The 21,947-nt window shown below is 38.0% G+C and overlaps 3 protein-coding genes and 1 non-coding gene across 4 annotated transcripts; 3 read left to right on the forward strand and 1 right to left on the reverse strand.

Annotated features, from left to right (window-relative positions):
- Positions 1-3,201: 3,201 nt before the first annotated feature.
- LOC112713299 (small nucleolar RNA R71) lies at positions 3,202-3,309 on the forward strand. The gene has a single exon (XR_003158273.1). It is a non-coding gene; the product is annotated as a small nucleolar RNA R71 (small nucleolar RNA).
- Positions 3,310-10,189: 6,880 nt separating this feature from the next.
- On the forward strand, positions 10,190-11,133 carry LOC112711857 (NDR1/HIN1-like protein 26). The gene has a single exon (XM_025764584.3). The coding sequence runs from the start codon at positions 10,259-10,261 to the stop codon at positions 10,940-10,942; it is 684 nt and encodes a 227-aa protein (XP_025620369.1). The 5' UTR covers positions 10,190-10,258; the 3' UTR covers positions 10,943-11,133.
- A 2,313-nt stretch (positions 11,134-13,446) lies between these two features.
- LOC112711858 (cysteine-rich receptor-like protein kinase 25) lies at positions 13,447-16,455 on the forward strand. Its single transcript, XM_025764585.3, has 8 exons — positions 13,447-13,570; positions 13,670-14,435; positions 14,599-14,754; positions 14,847-14,971; positions 15,056-15,266; positions 15,369-15,606; positions 15,692-15,842; positions 15,929-16,455. Exons 1-8 carry the CDS (start codon positions 13,448-13,450, stop codon positions 16,238-16,240), a joined length of 2,082 nt encoding a protein of 693 aa, XP_025620370.1. The 5' UTR covers position 13,447; the 3' UTR covers positions 16,241-16,455.
- Positions 16,456-19,935: 3,480 nt separating this feature from the next.
- LOC112709511 (uncharacterized) lies at positions 19,936-21,858 on the reverse strand. Its single transcript, XM_025761396.1, has one exon. It carries the CDS (start codon positions 21,856-21,858, stop codon positions 19,936-19,938), a length of 1,923 nt encoding a protein of 640 aa, XP_025617181.1.
- Positions 21,859-21,947: the final 89 nt, after the last annotated feature.

The following is a 21,947-nucleotide window of genomic DNA, read 5'->3' on the forward strand; positions in this document are numbered from 1 at the left end:
TGATAGCCCGGTCTATAGTAACTTCGGACCGGTTGCTAGTGGGAATGATTGAGCGTTGGATGAACTCCAACCATCCCCTAGCCATAGGTTTGAGGTCATGCCTTCTCAATTGAACCGGCTTTCCTCTTGAATCTCTCTTCCATTGGGCGCCCTCTTCACATATGACTGTGAGGACTTGGTCCAACCTTTGATCGAAGTTGACCCTTCTAGTGTAAGGATGTTCATCTCCTTGCATCATAGGCAAGTTGAATGCCAACCTTACATTTTCCGGACTAAAATCCAAGTATTTCCCCCGAACCATAGTAAGCCAATTCTTTGGATCCGGGTTCACACTTTGATCATGGTTCTTGGTGATCCATGCATTGGCATAGAACTCTTGAACCATTAAGATTCCGACTTGTTGAATGGGGTTGGTAAGAACTTCCCAACCTCTTCTTCGGATCTCATGTCGGATCTCCGGATATTCACCCTTTTTGAGTGAAAAAGGGACCTCGGGGATCACCTTCTTCAAGGCCACAACTTCATAGAAGTGGTCTTGATGCACCCTTGAGATGAATCTCTCCATCTCCCATGACTCGGAGGTGGAAGCTTTTGCCTTCCCTTTCCTCTTTCTAGAGGTTTCTCCGGCCTTGGATGCCATAAATGGTTATGGAAAAACAAAAAGCAAAGCTTTTACCACACCAAACTTAAAATGTTTGCTCGTCCTCGAGCAAAAGAAGAAAGAAGAGAGTAGAAGAAGAAGAAATGAGGAAGAAGGGAATCGCTTTGTGTTCGGCCAAAAAGGGGAAGAAGTAGTATTTAGGTTGTGTGAAAATGAAGGAGTGAAGAGGGGTTTATATAGGAGAGGGGGAAGGGTAGGGTTCGGTCAATTGAGGGTGGGTTTGGGTGGGAAAGTGGTTTGAATTTGAATGGTGAGGTAGGTGGGGTTTTATGAAGGATGGATGTGAGTGGTGAAGAGAAAGATGGGATTTGATAGGTGAAGGGTTTTTGGGGAAGAGGTGTTGAGGTGATTGGTGAATGGGTGAAGAAGAGAGAGAGAGTGGTAGGGTAGGTGGGGATCCTGTGGGGTCCACAGATCCTGAGGTGTCAAGGAAAAGTCATCCCTGCACCAAATGGCATGCAAAAATGCGTTTTTAGCCATTTCTGGCGTTAAACGCCGGGCTGGTGCCCATTTCTGGCATTTAACGCCAGCTTCTTGCCCTTTTCTGGCGTTTAACGCCAGTCTGGTGCCCCTTTCTGGCGTTAATCGCCCAGAATGGTGCCAGACTGGGCGTTAAACGCCCAACAGCTAGCCTCACTGGCGTTTAAACGCCAGCACGCTCTCCTCCAGGGTGTGCTGTTTTTCTTCCTGTTTTTCATTCTGTTTTTGCTTTTTTCATTGATTTTGTGACTTCTCATGATCATCAACCTACAAAAAAAAAATATAAAATAACAAAAGAAAATAGATAAAATATAACATTGGGTTGCCTCCCAACAAGCGCTTCTTTACTGTCATTAGCTTGACAGAGGACTCACATGGAGCCTCACAGATACTCAGAGCAATGTTGGAACCTCCCAACACCAAACTTAGAGTTTGAATGTGGGGGTTCAACACCAAACTTAGAGTTTGGTTGTGGCCTCCCAACACCAAACTTAGAGTTTGACTGTGGGGGCTCTGTTCGGCTCTGTTTTGAGAGGAGCTCTTCATGCTTCCTCTCCATGATGACAGAGGGATATCCTTGGGCCTTAAACACCAAGGGTTCTTCATTCACTTGAATGATCAACTCTCCTCTATCAACATCAATCACAGCCTTTGCTGTGGCTAGGAAGGGTCTGCCAAGGATGATGGATTCATCCATGCACTTCCCAGTCTCTAGGACTATGAAATCAGTAGGGATGTAATGGTTTCAACTTTTACCAGAACATCCTCTACAAGTCCATAAGCTTGTTTTCTTGAATTGTCTGCCATCTCTAGTGAGATTTTTGCAGCTTGTACCTCAAAGATCCCTAGCTTCTCCATTACAGAGAGAGGCATGAGGTTTACACTTGACCCTAAGTCACACAAGGCCTTCTTGAAGGTCATGGTGCCTATGGTACAAGGTATTGAAAACTTCCCAGGATCCTGTCTCTTTTGAGGTAGTTTCTGCCTAGACAAGTCATTCAGTTCTTTGGTGAGCAAAGGGGATTCATCCTCCCAAGTCTCATTTCCAAATAACTTGTCATTTAGCTTCATGATTGCTCCAAGGTATTTAGCAACTTGCTCTTGAGTGACATACTCTTCCTCTTCAGAAGAAGAATACTCATCAGAGCTCATGAATGGCAGAAGTAAGTCCAATGGAATCTCTATGGTCTCATTTTGAGCCTTAGATTCCCATGGTTCCTCATTGGGGGACTCATTGGAGGTCAGTGGACGTCTTCCTCAGTGGAGTTCACTGCCTCTCCTTCCTCCCAAAATTCGGCCATGTTAATGGCCTTGCACTCTCCTTTTGGATTTTCTTCTGTATTGCTTGGAAGAGTACTAGGAGGGAGTTTAGTAATTTTCTTGCTCAGCTGACCCACTTGTCCCTCCAAGTTTCTAATGGAGGACCTTGTTTCAGTCATGAAACTTTGAGTGGTTTTGATTAGATCAGAGACCATGGTTGCTAAGTCAGAGGTATTCTGCTTAGAACTCTCTGTCTGTTGCTGAGAAGATGATGGAAAAGGCTTGCTATTGCTAAACCTGTTTCTTCCACCATTATTATTGTTGAAACCTTGTTGAGGTCTCTGTTGATCCTTCCATGAAAGATTTGGATGATTCCTCCATGAAGGATTATAGGTGTTTCCATAGGGTTCTCCCATGTAATTCACCTCTTCCATTGAAGGGTTCTCAGGATCATAAGCTTCTTCCTCAGATGAAGCCTCCTTAGTACTGCTTGGTGCATTTTGCATTCCAGACAGACTTTGAGAAATCTTATTGACTTGTTGAGTCAATATTTTGTTCTGAGCCAATATGGCATTCAGAGTGTCAATCTCAAGAACTCCTTTCTTCTGACTAGTCCCATTGTTCACAGGATTCCTTTCAGAAGTGTACATGAATTGGTTATTTGCAACCATTTCAATCATCTCTTGAGCTTCTGTAGGCGTCTTCTTCAGATGAAGAGATCCTCCAGCAGAGCTATCCAAAGACATCTTGGACAGTTCAGAGAGACCATCATAGAAAATACCTATGATGCTCCATTCAGAAAGCATATCAGAGGGACACTTTATGATTAATTGTTTGTATCTTTCCCAAGCTTCATAGAGGGATTCTCCTTCCTTCTGTCTGAAGGTTTGGACTTCCACTCTAAGCTTACTCAATTTTTGAGGTGGAAAGAACTTTGCCAAGAAGGCATTGACTAGCTTTTCCCAAGAGTCCAGGCTTTCTTTAGGTTGAGAGTCCAACCATGTTCTAGCTCTGTCTCTTACAGCAAAAGGGAATAGCATAAGTCTGTAGACCTCAGGGTCAACCCCATTAGTCTTGACAGTGTCACAGATTTGCAAGAATTCAGCTAAAAACTGATGAGGATCTTCCAATGGAAGTCCATGGAACTTGCAATTCTGTTGTATTAGAGAAATTAATTGAGGCTTAAGCTCAAAGTTGTTTGCTCCAATGGCAGGGATAGAGATGCTTCTCCCATAGAAGTCGGGAGTAGGTGCAGTAAAGTCACCCAGCACCTTCCTTGCATTGTTGGCATTGTTGTTGTTTTCGGCTGCCATGGGTTCTTTTTCCTTGAAGATTTCTGTTAGGTCCTCTATAGAGAGTTGTGCCTTGGCTTCTCTTAGCTTTCTCTTCAAGGTCCTTTCAGGTTCAGGATCAGCCTCAACAAGAATGCTTTTGTCCTTGCTCCTGCTCATATGAAAGAGAAGAGAACAAGAGAATGTGGAATCCTCTATGTCACGGTATAGAGATTCCTTTAGGTGTCAGAAGAAAAGAAAATTAGAAGGCAGAAGTAGAAAATTCGAACTTATCACAGAAGATGGAGTTCGAATTTTGCATTAAGGGATAGTGTTAGTCCATAAATAGAAGGATGTGAGAAGAAGGGAAGTGATTTTCGAAAATTAAGTAAAAGATTTTGAAAACATTTTTGAAAAACACTAATTGATTTTCGAAAATGAAAGTGGAAAAGAAATCAAGTGATTTTTGAAAAAGATTTTGAAATTAGAAATCAAAAAGATTTGATTGAAAACTATTTTGAAAAAGATGTGGTTAAGAAGATATGATTGGTTTTAAAAAGATGAGATTGAGAAGATATGATTTGAAAAACATTTTAAAAAGATTTGATTTTGAAAATTAATGACTTGGCTATCAAGAAAAGATATGATTCAAACATTAAACCTTTCTCAACAGAAAAGGCAGCATACTTGAAATGTTGAATCAAATCATTAATTGATAGCAAGTATCTTTAAAAATAGAAAGAAATTAATTTTGAAAACATATGATTGAAAAGATATGATTTGAAAAAGATTTGATTTTGAAAAGATTTTGAAAACTAAAAAAAAAATTGATTTGAAAACAAAATCTTCCCCCTTGTGCCATCCTGGCGTTAAACGCCTAGAATGGTGCACATTCTGGCGTTTAACGCCCAAAACTATACCCTTTTGGGCGTTAAACGCCCAACCAGGTACCCTGGCTGGCGTTTAAACGCCAGTCTGTCCTTCTTCACTGGGCGTTTTGAACGCCCAGCTTTTTCTGTGTAATTCCTCTGCTGTATGTTCTGAATCTTCAATTCTCTGTATTATTGACTTGAAAAGACACAAATTAAAAATATTTTTGGATTTTTAATAATAAGGAATAATCAAAATGCAACTAGAATCAAATAACAATGCATGCAAGACACCAAACTTAGCAGTTTGTATAATACTGACACTAACAAAATGAGAATGCATATGAGACACACAAAACACTCAAGTCAATAGAATTCAAAGATCAGAGTAAGAAATCATCAAGAATTACTTGAAGATCCTTAAGACACATGAATGAATGCATGCAATTGACACCAAACTTAAGATGAGACACTAGACTCAAACAAGAAATATTTTTGGTTTTTATGACTTTGTAAATATTTTTTTTTTGGATTTTTCGAAAATTAAGTGGAAAAGAAAATAAAGGTATCAAAATTCTTAATGAGAATTCCAAGAATCAGTGCAACGCTAGTCTAAGACTCCGGTCCAGGAATTAGACATGGCTTCACAGCCAGCCAAGCTTTCAAAGAAAGCTTCGGTCCAAAACACTAGACATGGCCAATGGCCAGCCAAGCCTTAGCAGATCACTGCTCCAACAGCAAGATTGATAGAAATCAACAAGCTCTTGTGATGATAAGTTGAAACCTCGGTCCAATGAAATTAGACATGGCTTCACAGCCAGCCAGACTTCAACAAATCATCATGAACCTCTAGAATTCATCTTCAAGAACTCTGAAAAAAATACCTAATCTAAGCAACAAGATGAACCGTCAGTTGTCCAAACTCAAACAATCCCCGGCAACAGCACCAAGTTGGCACTGATGTTACCGGACCAAAAGCTTGCTCAAAACTCGAACAATCCCCGGCAACGGTGCCAAAAACTTGGTGCGCGAAATTGTGAACAATACTTTTCACAACTCTCATAATCCCCGGTAAAGAACCCCAAAAACTTGGTGTTCAAAACCATGGCATTAACACAACTTCGCACAACTAACCAGCAAGTGCACTGGGTCGTCCAAGTAATAAACCTTACGCGAGTAAGGGTCGATCCCACGGAGATTGTTGGTATGAAGCAAGCTATGGTCATCTTGTAAATCTTAGTCAGGCAAACTCAAATGGGTATGGTGATAAACGCATAAAACATAAAGATAAAGATAGAGATACTTATGTAATTCATTGGTAGGAACTTCAGATAAGCGCATGAAGATGCCTTCCCTTCCGTCTCTCTGCTTTCCTACTGTCTTCATCCAATCCTTCTTACACCTTTCCATGGCAAGCTTAAGCAAGGGTTTCACCGTTGTCAGTGGCTACCTCCTATCCTCTCAGTGGAAATGTTCAACGCACCCTGTCACGGCACGGCTATCCATCTGTCGGTTCTCGATCAGGCCGGAATAGAATCCAGTGATTCTTTTGCGTCTGTCACTAACGCCCCGCCTTCAGGAGTTTGAAGCACGTCACAGTCATTCAATCATTGAATCCTACTCAGAATACCACAGACAAGGTTAGACCTTCCGAATTCTCTTGAATGCCGCCATCAGTTCTAGCCTATACCACGAAGACTCTGATCTCACGGAATGGCTGGCTCGGTTGTCAGGCGAGCACTCGGTTGTCAGGCGATCAACCATGCATCGTGCAATCAGGAATCCAAGAGATATTCACCCAATCTAAGGTAGAACGGAGGTGGTTGTCAGTCACACGTTCATAGGTGAGAATGATGATGAGTGTCACGGATTATCACATTCATTAAGTTGAAGAACAAGTGATATCTTAGAACAAGAACAAGCGGAATTGAATAGAAGAACAATAGTAATTGCATTAATACTCGAGGTACAGCAGAGCTCCACACCTTAATCTATGGTGTGTAGAAACTCCACCGTTGAAAATACATAAGAACAAGGTCTAGGCATGGCCGTGAGGCCAGCCTCCCAATGATCTAAGAACTAGACGTCCGAAGATGAAAATATAATAGTAAAAGGTCCTACTTATAGAAAACTAGTAGCCTAGGGTTTACAGAGATGAGTAAATGACATAAAAATCCACTTCCGGGCCCACTTGGTGTGTGCTTGGGCTGAGCAACGAAGTATTTTCGTGTAGAGACTCCTCTTGGAGTTAAACGCCAGCTTTCATGCCAGTTTGGGCGTTTAACTCCCATTTTGGTGCCAGTTCCGGCGTTTAACGCTGGAAATCCTGAGGGTGACTTTGAACGCCGGTTTGGGCCATCAAATCTTGGGCAAAGTATGAACTATCATATATTGCTGGAAAGCCCAGGATGTCTACTTTCCAACGCCGTTGAGAGCGCGCCAATTGGGATTCTATAGCTCCAGAAAATCCACTTTGAGTGCAGGGAGGTCAGAATCCAACAGCATCTGCAGTCCTTTTTAGTCTCTGAATCAGATTTTTGCTCAGGTCCCTCAATTTCAGCCAGAAAATACCTGAAATCACAGAAAAACACACAAACTCATAGTAAAGTTCAGAAAAGTGAATTTTAACTAAAAACTAATAAAAATATACTAAAAGCTAACTAGAACATACTAAAAACATACTAAAAACAATGCGAAAAAGCGTACAAATTATCCGCTCATCACTTCCCTATCAAAAACACGTTTCTTATCTTGATTGAGTTTATATCTTAGATTTGCCGAACCTTATAGATGTCGATATCCCATAAGCAATGGTCTATATTGCACCACATTGAAAAATAATTGGTAGATTTTAACGTTACTTGCCATAATTATATGCGAGGAAAACCAAGAAAAAAAATGAGCAAGGAAGTAATATTATTAGTTCTCTTATTATTGTGAGGAAGTTGAAAGCAAAAGGACTGGAATTATTTCATACACTTGAGGACTTCTTGTCTTGTCTTTCAATTAGTGAGAAATCAAAGTTTGAATTTTTGAACCCTTTTTTCCCTACTAGCTAGTGTGTACACAGTACACACACTCATTTATTATTATCTTTAAAATTTTAAATATTGGTGTAATATTATTTAATACTAATATTTTTCATTCTTAAAAATTAATTGAGTACAATTATTTTTGACTCCATAGTTTTGGTCGACCATAAAGCATGCGTGCAACCGGTTTTTTTCCAGTTTAATTACCAATAATAAAAGAAAGTCTAGGTCGCAAGTATTTTTATTAAAATTTGTCTAGTATTTATTAAACAGTAAAAGAAAAATAAATAATCTTATATCATTAAATATAATTTCACACTGTTAAAAATATTATTATTGATTAATTAATGATTTTAAATCATAAAATTTATTGACCTCTAACACTCCTCTATATGTATGGTAAAAATTAATTATAATTTAATATAAGATAAGTGTCACATTTTTATTTAATGTTCAATTTTATACCATTTTCAAAGCCACTAGAGACCTCGCCATGTATGTAAGATAGATATTTATGCAAGCAATTAATTAATTTATTAAATTATTAATTAAGCTGGCTAAGCTATGGAGCTTATATTAGCTTAAGCTCCGATCCTATTTGCACTTTCATTTTGTTATTTGGATGATATATTTCTCTCTAAATTTACGTTTATTAGTTGTAAAGATAGGATACTAAGATAAGGACATTAAGATATAAAATAGTATTTGGCAGAGAAAATATGGACAAAGATAATGTGTCTAGAGATATTGAATTAGTGTATTTTATATCCATCTTGATAGGAAGGATACGGAGATACTAACACAACTTATTTTTTATTTTTTTTTTATTATTTTTGTTAATTTTTTATAATTATATTTTTTATCGTTATATTTTTTATCTCAAACTTTTTGAATGAAAAACATGAAAATATATTGAATTTTCATAATTTGTTTTAGTTTATCATCAAATAGAATACAAAAACATAAAATTTTGTATTTTTATCCATCAATATCTTATCTTATTCTATTCTTAGAAACAAACACAATCTAATGGGCAGTAAAAGTCGCCGAGCTAGAGAATAACATGCATGCAATGCAAGGGTATACCCAGCACAGAGAGAGATCAGAATAGAATCTTCATTATTATCATGTACTGGTTCTTCATAGAAGTTTAAGCCAAACCACTCATTGCTTATCCTTACTAGCAGCGCAACCTATATGGAACGAATTCAAACGTCATATACGACATATACGACATGGAGTTTCTATTATGTGACAAAATTGCATGATATTGTGAAAGAAAAAATGTAGCATGTGGTCGCACTTTATGCATGTTGACAACCCTAAATACGGGGTTGAAAAGAATGTCTTTGTATTGTAATACCATTGTGCACATACCAACAATCAAGTACAAGTTAAAATATCTGTCGTTTTCCTATGCCCAAACAAAAATACTATATATGTGACCGAAGATGAACACGAAAACATAGGATTTTTATTATATTATTTTGCCATCAATGATGATTTGATAGTGTGAGATTAGTGTGAAATTTTATCCAATTGCTCACCTTTTTCTATTAATTACATGTTGGTAAAAATTCAATAAAACTGCTAGTCCTAAACTTTTCCTATTATTTTATTGTTTTGCATTTTTGCGGTGTCATATATAGATTGCTTCCGCCGGCTATTTGTGAGGATCAATAATAATAAGCCCTTCATTTTAATCACCGACACATCCTATAATTTATTCCTGGCATAATAGGAGGCATTAACGTTTAATTTGTTCAATATTTTTGTAAATTTCCTATTTAATATAATATTTATATTTACATTTTATCATGCGAGTAAATACTATTTCCTATTGCAAAACTGTTATTGTCTTTAGTGATGACTTCCAAGTGAGGCAACCATGATACATGTATAGAACAGGTTTAAACTGGATAAGAGGCATATAAATATAATATAAGATGGATCTATATGTATATATATATATATATATATATATATATATATATATATATATCCCACAAATAAAAAAAAATCCATTCATCTTTCTAACTCGATTTCGTATATATACTTTATACAACATTATACGAAAACACTACCTTATTCCCGTTATTGTGCATAAAAATGTCCGTGACTTCTTTGTTATTCATTTCTAATTTTCTATATATATAATATGCATGATCATCAAGCTAGATGCAAGAATACAGATAGATAAAGCTGCTGCTGAATGATACCTTCTTAATAATTTACAAAAGTAGCTAAAACTGCTTCTAATCTTAACAACATTATAGTATCTATATCGCTTTGTTGTTGAAAGTTTAACAGTGCCTATAAAGTTATTAATACACCAAATTCCGAAGCTTCTATATTTCTAAAGGATAAAAACTTTTACGGTTTGAACCCTAATCAGAATCTTATAAAACTAAGTAATCAAATTTTACTGCATGCTAATAAATTAATAATTATTATACATTTTTTTTCGCTGATGTAATTAGCAAACGTGATGCAAAAGCAATGGAACAATGCAAAGATGCAAGACTCAAAGCTTAGATATTCGTTTCTTCCTCCATTCACCACTCTCAAAGATTCTCTTTTTCTCTTCTCTTCTCTTCTCTTCCAAGTGCACTACAAAACCAAACTCAAACGCATTATTCATCATACACTCATCAAAGTTGAAACACAGAACACGCTTGCGCCAAAATGCGCGGCAACGACCACATACCCATCCGCCACGTTCCGGGCCAGAACCCGAACCAGAAGCCCATAAGGCGTCACCACACGGCCCGCTACTACGTGCAGCGGGTACAGGACAGCCTCACCACCCGGGTCTCCAAGGTCATCTGCGGCACCTTCCTCAGCCTCCTCTTTATTTTGGGCCTAATCACTTTCATCCTCTGGATCAGCCTCCGCCCTCACAGGCCCAGATTCCACATCCACGAGTTCTCTATTCCGGGCCTGGCCCAATCATCTGGCTTCCAAAATGCCCAAGTCAATTTCAATGCAACGGCCCGAAACGCCAACCAGAACATCGGTATTTACTACGAGTCAATGGACGGGGCGGTTTACTACCGGGATCAGAAAATCGGGTCGACGCCGTTACTTGATCCGTTTTATCAACAGCCCAAACATACGACGATAGTGAACGCCGTTCTCAGTGGGGCTACGTTGACCGTTAACAGTCAACGATGGACGGAGTTCCAGAACGATAGGGTTCACGGTAGCGTGGTGTTCCGCTTGGAATTAACGTCTGTGATTCGGTTCAAGATATCATCGTGGCAGAGCAAGCGCCACAGAATGCACGCTAATTGTAATGCGGGTGTGGGACCCGATGGGTCCATCTTACCCCTTTACAAAGACAAGAGATGCCCCGTTTACTTCTCTTGAAGATGCGAGAATAATATCACTAATTTCAGTAATTTGTATTAACTTCAGTCTTCACCTTAGGTTTTTTTTTTTTTTTAATAATTATCTATTTCTGACTATGTTATGTAGTCTTCCGAATTTTCTTACATTTGTGATCTGTGTTGTGATTTATAAATATTTAAGGTGGTGAAATTTAAATTATTTTTCTAAAATTTTCTTGCATGTTATGAATGTATAATATATATAATTCAATTTTATATAAAATTACTATTTAAAAATTATTAAATAATTTAATAAATTACTAATTATTATTTAATAATTTTTAACTGTCCAGCTGAATATTTACTTTTTCCCTGGCTATTGAATAATTTGAAGTGGTTGCTGTCACTTGTCAAAGAAATTACATATTTAACATTATTTTTCTGCAGGATTAAATTATTAACACATGTTTGAAAAATTTTCTTTGACCAGAATGGAAGAAGATTAAAATTATTAACACATGGTTATGGAACAAATGAATTAATCCAAAAAGAACGAAATTTAAACTTTTTGTGACAAATGTCAAATCTTTTCTCCACCTTTTCATTCATATCAGTACATGTATGTAAAACAGAAATGAATCCTCTCAATTTTTTTTAATAATTAAGAGAGTAAAATATAATTTTTTATCATTAATTTTATAAATAAAATAAAAAATAAATATAAAAAAAATAATAAAAAGTTAGAATCATTAAACTCTCAATTTTTTTAACAATTAAGAGAATTTATTTTTAATTTTTTTTCAAAAAGTTAGTCAAAATAATAATATACGTGTATGAAAGCAATTTAATAATACGAATCAATTCCCCTAAAACAGGTTTAATGCTATTAGATTTATAGCAACAAAAATATACATTTTATGGAGACTTGTGTAACCTGATGTTATATGCAAAGATAGCTTCTTGGCATTTTCACCCTCCTACTAATTAAATATGACTCTAGCTGCATTCTTTCTACATTCTTTTTTATAATTCCAGGCCCGGACCACGAGCCAGCTAAATTATGTAAAAAAAAATGTGGCATGTTACTTATGTAGTAAGTAATCACTGACCATGAAATGAAGTAGCATAAAGTAGAAGTGTAGAACATGTTTAATTCTTCCATTTGCTTTATTAGTTATTACCCTATCCAGATAAATGAGGTGATAAATTTTTTAAAGAAATATAGACGCTTTACTATTTAATTACCTTTTTTGGGAAATTCTTTAGTGCTTATGATTTTTTTGCTTAAAAATAGAGATATAAATTTTTTAATTCTATTAATAAAATTTAGACCGCATAAAAAAAACCTACTTATTTAAATCTTTTTAGCCTTTTACACATCATATTTAAAGTTATTATTTACTCTAAATATAATATAATTAACAAGTGATGACTTAATGAATGTTCAAATAGATTCTTTTAAATATATAAGATTGCGTTTATTAATAATAGATACAAAACAATAGACAGTGACATAAAAACATAAGGTAGTTTGGTTGAAGATGAAACATGGATACCGTGATATATGTTTGTTGTTTGGTTAAATTTATGTATTTCTAATTTGGTGAAACACGGACACAGTTTGTAAAATATTATTTTTTTATTTTTACTCATTAAATTTTTAAAATTTGTCTTCTTATTTCTTTAATTTTTTTCTTTCTCTTTTAAATTTTACAATCAAATTTATCTTTCTATTTTCTTCAAGAAAAAAACTGTATATTTAATTTTTTTATTTATTTAAATTTTGATTAATTTTTGATAAATTTTGAGCTTTAATTTTTTATTTTTTTCAAGAAAAATTATATATTTAATATTTAAATGATGATATTAGAAGAAATAAAAAATATTAGAAGAAATAAAAATTCAATGATAATAATATGTAGTGTTTGAGATAATGAGTATATAGTGATAGTAGTAAAATTTGTGGTTGAATGAAAAGTTATCTTTTTTAAATATATGTATCTTATTTTTTATTTTTGTCAAACACAATACATAAATACAAATATTTTATTTTCATATCTTTAATAACTGTGTCTTTATATTTATATCTCATCATATACATAGGAACCTAGATAAACATACAAATATACAAATTTTACATAATATTTGATAATAAAATATAAGATACATTTGTTTAACTTAAAAGTCAAATTTATTCTCAACCAAAATTACTTCACTGTTGATTTCTACCACCACGACTATTCCCACCACTAACTTTCACCATTATCACTGCCTTCGTTACTAATTTTTCATCCTCAACAACTCAAATTATTAAAATTAACAACTCTAATTTCAACATCAGTTAACTAATTCAAATAAAAAGAATTGAAATAATTTTCTTCTAATTCTTAAAAAAAAAAAAAACAAAAACAAGAGAAGAAGGAGAATGAAGGTTGTAGTCTTACATGCAAAGAGAGACAACAAGGCAGCAGGTAGGCATGTGTAACCGTGTCTTTCAAAAATTAATATCCTAATAACCAAACAATATACATGTGTAACTGTGTCTATGTTTTCCATGGACATGGACATGGAACAAAGCAGTGTAAAGTCCCTTTCTAAAAGAAATCAACAAAGGTTGGCTAAGATAATAAAGAATGTGCATTTGAAGAGCATGATCATCAAAATAAAGGTTAGGTAGCAGTCCACTTGCTAGTTACACTATAATATGAGCTCCTTAATTGGTTTTCGTTATGAACAAAGAAACATGCATTCGTTTCTGTTATTCCAGTTTCTGCTGCTACTCTCCATCACATGGTTTTGTTCTTCTTCTACAACTACTTCACCAGATACCAATTTCCCACATGTCTGTAACTGCACAAGAAACAGCACCTTTGAGTTAAACACCACCTACCATACCAACCTCAAAACTCTTCTATCTTGGCTTTCTTCCAATGCCACTAACTCTGCCGGATCCCACATCACCAAGGTTTCTTCTGGTAACAGCAGTGTCTATGGCCTCTTCCAGTGCAATGCAGATATAACGCCAGAGAAATGCCAAAAGTGCATCGATCAAGCAGTGTATAATGTAACATCAGAGTGTGCAACATCAAAGGAAGCTGTGGTATTTGTCAAATTCTGCTTCCTACGTTACTCTTACAGAGATTTCTTAACAATAGCAGAAGAAAGCCCTAAAATCTTCTTGCTGAACCTCAAGGACTACGTTGGCCAACTTGCTACCTTCAACAATGAAGTGTCGGAGATGATGTATACTCTAAGGCATGCGGTTGCTGATATTCCCATGGGTTCTAGAAGGTTCGTGTACGGGGAACTCAACATCACAGCTAAACAAAGCCTTTATGGCATGGCAAAGTGCACCCCGGACTTGCCCCCTGAGGAATGCAGCTCGTGTCTTGTAAACGCCGCGGCTGACATTCCGACCGGTTGTTGCAAAGGAAAGATCGGAGGAAGGGTTCTTTTTCCCAGTTGTGGCGTTAGATTTGAGCTTTATCGATTTTATGAGCCATCATCTCATCTGAATATTTTGAGACTTGGAGGTATTAGCACATAATCTGCATATAGAGACACAAGATCGTGTTTGGTAGATGAGACATGAACACAGACATTATGTATAGAGATACTAAATTAGTGTATTTTCTGCATATGGTTCTGATAGTTAGTAACTTTCATATGTTAAAGGTACTGTTTTGTTCACTGCAGGAAATAGGAAAAACAGGTCACACCAGAGACAGATTATTATTTCCATCATCTCAACTGTTGTTTCTGTGCTGCTGCTATGTTTTGGTTGCTCTTTATGTTTCCTAAGTCGACGACGACAAAGGAAGCTTCTTAGGGGAATTCTTCTTAGAGAAAGCTGTAAATGTGTTCAATTCCTATATCATATCCTTTTCTTTTTTGAAGGCTTGAAACTTCATTTATTACTATAGTTTTTATATTGTTTGATGTAGTTGGGGATGAATCATTGGCTTCTTTTGAGTCTTTACAATTTCAGTTGAGTGAAATTCAAGCTGCTACCAACAACTTCTCCCAAGGAAACAAGATAGGAAGAGGTGGATTTGGGGAAGTTTACAAGGTGACATGGTAAAACTGAGAATTAAGATATTGTTTTGGAGTATTAGTTTAAACTAAACGAGTGCAGGTTTATCATGTTGTACAGGGTGTTCTTGAAAATGGGCAAGAAGTAGCAGCAAAGAGACTCTTGGGAAACTCTTGGCAAGGTGCAGAAGAATTTAAGAATGAGGTTCTTGTTATGGCCAAGCTTCAACATAAAAATCTGGTCAGATTACTGGGGTTTTGTTTGGAAGGACAAGAGAAGATACTTGTCTACGAATATGTCCCCAACAAGAGCCTTGACTACATTTTATTTGGTTAGAAATTAGAATTTGTGTTCTTAGCTTAGCTTCTTTTATATGAGTAAGATGAATATCATTTTGATAATTGGCCATTGAAAAATCTAATTCTTTGTACAGATCCTCAGAGAAGCAGGCCATTAACTTGGTCTGAACGATACAAGATTATTAGAGGAATTGCGCGAGGAATTTTATACCTTCATGAAGATTCTCGTTTGACAATCATCCATCGAGATCTTAAACCAAGTAATATTTTATTAGATGATGGTATGAATCCAAAAATATCAGATTTTGGTATGGCAAGAATAGTAATTACAGATCAAATTCAAGTGAATACTCATAGGGTTGTTGGCACATAGTAAGTTTATTATTCTTTTTTGTTTTCATTTTAGTCTCATCTTATTTAATCATTATTAAGCCAAATAGTTAAATCATATATACAGTGGTTATATGTCTCCAGAATATGCAATGGAAGGAATATTTTCGATAAAATCTGACGTGTATAGTTTTGGAATCATAGTACTTGAGATTATCAGTGGAAAATCGAAAAATTCTTTTTGTGAACCACACTTCTCAGATGACATCCGACTTTCTGTGAGTAATAATTCACTTTTTCTGGTACCTTGTATCAAATTATATTCATACAATGGTTCAAATTAATTTATAGAAAATTGTTGCAGGCATGGGCAAAATGGAAGGAAGAAAAGCCATTGGAATTATTGGATACAACTTTAAAAGGAAATTATTCTGAAAATGAAGTGATGAGAAGTATACAGATTGCCCTGTTATGTGTTCAAGATGATCCAAATGAGAGGCCTACAATGACAGAAATTGTGTCATACCTCAGTAGTTCTTCAGGGGAAGTACCTTTGCCTCAAGAACCAATAGTTTCAAAAAGTAAAAAGATGGATTATATGTCTTACTACCACAAAACGCATTCCATAAATGATTCTATCAACGATTTGTCAGTGAGCACATTTCTCCCTAGATAAGCTAAGGAATGCACTATTGGGTGACATGCACTTCCTTCACATATATATTAGAATGCTTTTATGCTAAATAATCTAGCGGGTCAAAAACAAGTGTGTTCGAGACACACATGCCTACACTTTATTTGAATTTCTCTGTTGAATTAAATGTATTGTTTGGATCTCCATTGAGTTTGATCCTGTATTTCTTTCAACTAATGTATCTTCTATTTCGGCAAGTTCTACCATGTGTTTCACGTTAAGAACAACATAACTAGTTACATCAATATATCTTCGTATAAAGATAATAGTCAGATGTTAGACAGGTATTATGTTAAATAGTTTATTTAATACAAAAGCATATTTTAGGTGAGTAATAAATCAATACATTTGGTAAGCTGAGAACGTGCACATTAAAAATGGAAGAGAGAGATTAATTTTAAGTTGGGGTAGGTATAATTGGGAGTTTGCGTCAATATTTGTTATTTGATGATAGAATGATTGCGCATTATTTCTTCGCATGCACAATGCGGATGGGGTGGTGAATATAAAATAGAGAGTGAAAATGAAAAAAGATATTTGTTTTCATACAATGATAAATTTATACGTAAAATATAAATAAATTTGTTCGGTTTTTTGGAAGGGTGTAATATGAATTTTATTGAAGGGAATAGCAGTAGCAGGTATACACACTATGGAGGACTCAAGTCTCAATGTAACAGTATAGTAAGAACAGAACCAGTATAATAAAGAAGAAAAGAAAAATTGCGAAGGAACGGCATTAGAGACAATCCACGCTCCTCATCCAAAGACCTGTGCAGAATTTTGGAAAGGTGAGATCAGAGAGGGTTTTCCATGATAGAAAGAAGAGGAGAGAAGGAGAGAGAATAGAAAGGCTAGAGAAAATAACAGAAAGGAATGAGAATTACCACATCACGCTAACGAACGTATTCCTCTAACCGCCTATTAGTAGTTCTCATTCTTGCACTTCTTCTTGGGCCTTGATTTACCCCTATGCTTGCCATCTGTCCCTGGCTTATAACTGATTCCTCCTCCCACATATGTGGCTCTAAGGTATGATTGTTATTACTATTTTCTGCATATGTAGCCTGGTTAACCTCCACGTGCTCTGCCTTCTTCCTATTCGTTACATTACCCCACTCATCAACAACAACCTTGTCCTCAAGGTTGAAATCAGGATAAGTATGGCGCAGATCATCAGCACTCTCCCACGACGTGTCAGCACTCGGCCCCTGTCCCCATTTGACCCGCAGTTGAAGAATCTCTTTACCATCTTTGATGACTGTTCTTGTACCCAGAATTTCTTGCGGTTCCAATAAAGGTCCCAACTCTGTTGTGCATAGAGGAAGGGGGAGATAATGGTCAACCTTCTCACCCCTAAACTTCTTTAAAGCTGATATGTGAAACACATTATGAATCTTGGCTTCAGGAGGCAGTGCCAATTTATAAGCCACGGCACTAAGCTTACGACAGATCTTAAATGGCCCGAAATAACGCATCGCCAATTTTTTATGCTTCCTCAAAGCAACTGAATGTTGTCTATAAGGTTGAAGCTTTACCAACACGAAATCACCCTCGTCAAATTCAACCAAACGTCGCTGCTTGTCTGCAAAGTGTTTCATGAATTGTTGGGAGCGAGCCATGTTACGCTTTAGCTGCTCTAATATCTGATCCCGTGCTAGCAACATGTCTTGAAGAGACGGTTCATCATCTGGGCAAAATTCATACTTCACCAAGGACGGCAATTCCCTACCATATAAGGCCCTAAAAGGAGACATCTTAATACTCTGGTGCCAAGAAGTGTTATACCAAAGTTGCGCCCATGGAAGCATCTCGAGCCACTTCCTAGGAGCATCAAAGCAGAAGCAACGGAGATACATTTCCAGAGTCTTATTCAGTGCCTCACTCTGACCATCCGTTTGAGGGTGGTAGGCAGAACTCATAGCCAATGTAGTGCCCTGCATCTCAAAAAGCTGCTGCCAGAATTTGCTTACAAAAACCTTATCCCTATCCGATACAACTGATTTAGGAAATCCATGAAGCTTCACAACATGCTTAACAAAAGCCTCAGCAACACTCTTACTACTAAAGTCAGGCTTGAGTGGAATGAAATGAGCAAATTTGGTGAGGCGATCAATAACAACTAAGATCACCGAAAAACCATTAACCGGTGGCAAGGCCACAATGAAATCCATGCATATGTCCTCCCAAACTCGAAAGGGAATTGGAAGAGGTTGCAGCAGCCCAGCGGGTAACTTGGATTCTATCTTTGCCTTTTGACAAGTGCCACAAGAGAGCACATAGTCCCTTATTTGTCGCTGCATATTCGGCCAGTAAAAAGTAGAACAAATGCGCTCCACGGTCTTGGCAATACCCGCATGACCGCCTACAGCGCTATCGTGGTATTCCTTCATGATGAGGTCAATGAGTTTGCTATTTTTGGGTACCACTACTCTGTCCCGCCAAAGCAAGATGCCATTGCGATATGAATAATTCTTATCAGCTACCATGTTGTGACGGCACTGAATGATAATATCTTGAAGGAATGTATCCTTATCAATCTCTTCCTTTAGAATATGTAGCCATTCAGATTTTGGAGTGGACCAAGCCACAAAGAAGGAACGTGATAATGCATCAGCCGCAAGATTTTCCTTACCCGGCTTATATTGTATCTCAAAGTCGTACCCCAAAAGCTTATGCAGCCACTTATGCTGTTCTGGGGTGTGTAGATTCTGCTCCAAGAGGGTCTTTAAGCTCTGGTGGTCAGTGCGTATGATGAACCTCTTACCCAGCAAATAATGACGGAACTTGGCAACTGCCTCCGTAATCGCGTAGAATTCACGGGTGTAAGCTGACTGCTGCTGCATAGAGGGAGATAATTTTTTTGAAAAGTAAGCAATAGGGTGCTTCTCTTGAGCCAATACAGCCCCAATGCCCAACCCTGAAGCATCTGTCTCTAACTCAAAGGGAAACTCAAAATTAGGAAGAGCCAAAACAGGACGTGAAGAAATGGCCATCTTGAGTTGAAGAAAGGCAGATTCAGCCTCATCTTTCCAGACGAATGCATCCTTCTTGAGCAGATCGGTCAGCGGGGCAGCAATAGAGGCATACCCTTTGATGAAGCGTCGATAATAACCTGACAAGCCTAAAAAACCTCGCAGCTGCTTGAGGTTTTGAGGTTGTTTCCACTCCATAACTGCTTGCACCTTTGCATCTTCCATATGAACCCCATTACCAAATATAGTATGGCCCAGATAATCTATCTCTGCCAAGCCGAAGGAGCACTTTGAAAGCTTGGCATAAAGCTGTTCCTGCTGTAATAGCTTCAAAACTAATTCGAGGTGGTGTAAATGCTGGTCCCACGTCGGGCTATAGATGAGAATGTCATCAAAAAATACCAGCACGAACCGCCTTAAGAATGGACGAAACACATCATTCATCAAACATTGAAATGTCGCTGGGGCATTGGTTAAGCCGAACGGCATCACCAACCATTCATACAACCCTTGATGCGTCCGGAAAGCAGTCTTGAAATGATCCTCCGGCCTAACCAATATCTGGTGGTAACCCGAGCGTAAATCTAATTTTGAGAACACTGTCGCACCAAAAAGCTCATCTAAGAGTTCATCAACTGTGGGAATTGGGAAGCTATCCTTGATGGTGATATTATTGAGAGCCCTATAATCAGTACAAAACCTCTATGTGCCATCCTTTTTCTTAACCAATAAAATTGGTGATGAAAATGGGCTCTTGCTAGGCTGGATAATTCCTTCGTGTAGCATCTCCTGAACCATTAATTCAATCTGAGCCTTCTGACTATGAGGGTATCTATAAGGTCTGGACTTCACTGGTGCGGCACCCTGAACCAACGGAATGCTATGATCATGAGTGCGTTGTGGAGGTAATCCTGATGGTGCAGCAAAAACCCCCTCATAGGTATGAAGAAGCCGCCCCAATTCAGGTTTCATAGTCACAGGGAATTGAATCTTGGGCATAGCAGCCTCCGCCGCTGGTTGCACCTCAAGAGTGAAAGCCGCTGCAATGGCGTCAGTACTAACCAACCGCTTTATATGGTTAAATTGAGCTTGAGCAGGGGTCCCTGATTTTTCACCATTCACAATCACAAACTTACCCTGGTGCAAAAATCTGAGAAAGGAAGAGTCATAATCCACTATGTGAGCTTTTAGAGTCTTTAACCAGGTTGTACCAATAACCAAGTCACCCCCTGCAACATGTAGCACAAAGACATCCGGAATTGTCACATAGCAACCTGACAAATTAACATTTAAGGCTGGAAGGTATCCCTCCACCGGTAACACATCAAAATCACCCACCATGACCTTGACCCCTGGAGCAGGCTCAATGGGCAGATTCAAGAACTTAGCGATTCGGGGCTGTATAAAGCTATCAGAGCTCCCCCCATCGATCAGTGCCGAAATTTCTAACCCATTAATTGAGGCTCTAATACGGATCATGGCCGGACCAGTGGTGCCTAGCATGGCATTACATGATAAATGGTGGCCCAAGACTTGCTGCTCTAATTGTGGTAAAATCTCCAGGTCGGGCGGCATATCTCCCGTTGATGGATCAATGTCTTCCAAATCATCGGAACCAAGTTGCAGCAACATGAACTGGCGATTTGTACACCTGTGGCTAGCTGAAAACTTCTCATCACACCAGTAGCACAAGCCTTTGTCACGTCTAATTTGAATCTCCGCTGGTGATAGTTTTCGGATCGGTGTTTTGGTTGGAGTAGGAGCGTTACGCTGATTTGGTGTTGGAAGCAAGGGCGGAAGAAGACCACGATTATTTACGCGTGGTTGCGGTGCTGCCACAGTAGGAATCCCTGGACGACTAATTGAAGGGCCCGAGGTAGTACATGGAGATGGAGAGAATTTATCCTCATAAAGTCTGGCGAGGGCGACAGCGCGCATGAGCGACGGGGGGCACTGGGCCTTCACCTCGCGGCGAATATCGGGCTTGAGACCACTGATGAAGCAATCGCGAAGAGCCTCAGGTGGTTCAATACGTGAACGATTCGCCAACGCCACAAAATCGGAATAATAGTCACCCACCGACCCAGATTGTTGTAGCTTGAAGAGAAGCTCCCGTGGCGATTCATAGAGAGACGGACCAAATTCAATTTCTATTACCCGCTTCAATTGATCCCACGAACGAAATTGAGCAGTGCGCTGAGACATTTGAAACCAAGGAACTGTCGGTCCCGTCATATGGATCCCAGCTATACCGAGCTTCTCCTCCTCAGGCACCCGAAAAAAATCGAAGTATTGGTCCATCGAGAAGATCCAGCCAAGCGCATCTCCGCCATCGAATTTTGGTAAATCAAAATTCACCCTTTGTTGAGGAAGCCCGTATCGGGGTTGGATATCACCCTCAGAGTTTGACCCATGCGTAAGCTCACGCGATGGAGAACGGCTACGAGTTCTGGACTGAGCGAGCTGAGCAATAGAGTGTTGAATCGCGTCAAACTTTATATTCGTAGCCTCAGAAGTTCTGGCCCTCTCAGCTCGGTGTTCCTCCGTTACCGACTCAAGCAATTGAAAGAGTCGCTTGATGTCCGCCTCCATCCCTTTCATCCTAGTATTATCAGCCACAGCCATGGAGACAATGAAAGCACCAAATGGAAGGGTGTAATATGAATTTTATTGAAGGGAATAGCAGTAGCAGGTATACACACTATGGAGGACTC

This window comes from Arachis hypogaea, chromosome 9 (genome assembly GCF_003086295.3).
Source record: "Arachis hypogaea cultivar Tifrunner chromosome 9, arahy.Tifrunner.gnm2.J5K5, whole genome shotgun sequence".
In the NCBI taxonomy this organism is placed as follows: Eukaryota; Viridiplantae; Streptophyta; class Magnoliopsida; order Fabales; family Fabaceae; genus Arachis; species Arachis hypogaea.

Excerpts from the sequence above, each read along its gene's own strand:
- LOC112711857 (XM_025764584.3), top strand. The coding sequence starts at position 10,259 with ATGCGCGGCAACGACCACATACCCATCCGCCACGTTCCGGGCCAGAAC.
- LOC112711858 (XM_025764585.3), top strand. The coding sequence starts at position 13,448 with ATGTTTTCCATGGACATGGACATGGAACAAAGCAGTGTAAAGTCCCTT. Across the intron at positions 14,755-14,846 it reads AATTCTTCTTAGAGAAAGCT|TTGGGGATGAATCATTGGCT; the intron begins GTAAATGTGTTC and ends TGTTTGATGTAG. Across the intron at positions 15,607-15,691 it reads CATAGGGTTGTTGGCACATA|TGGTTATATGTCTCCAGAAT; the intron begins GTAAGTTTATTA and ends TCATATATACAG.
- LOC112709511 (XM_025761396.1), bottom strand. The coding sequence starts at position 21,858 with ATGGCTGTGGCTGATAATACTAGGATGAAAGGGATGGAGGCGGACATC.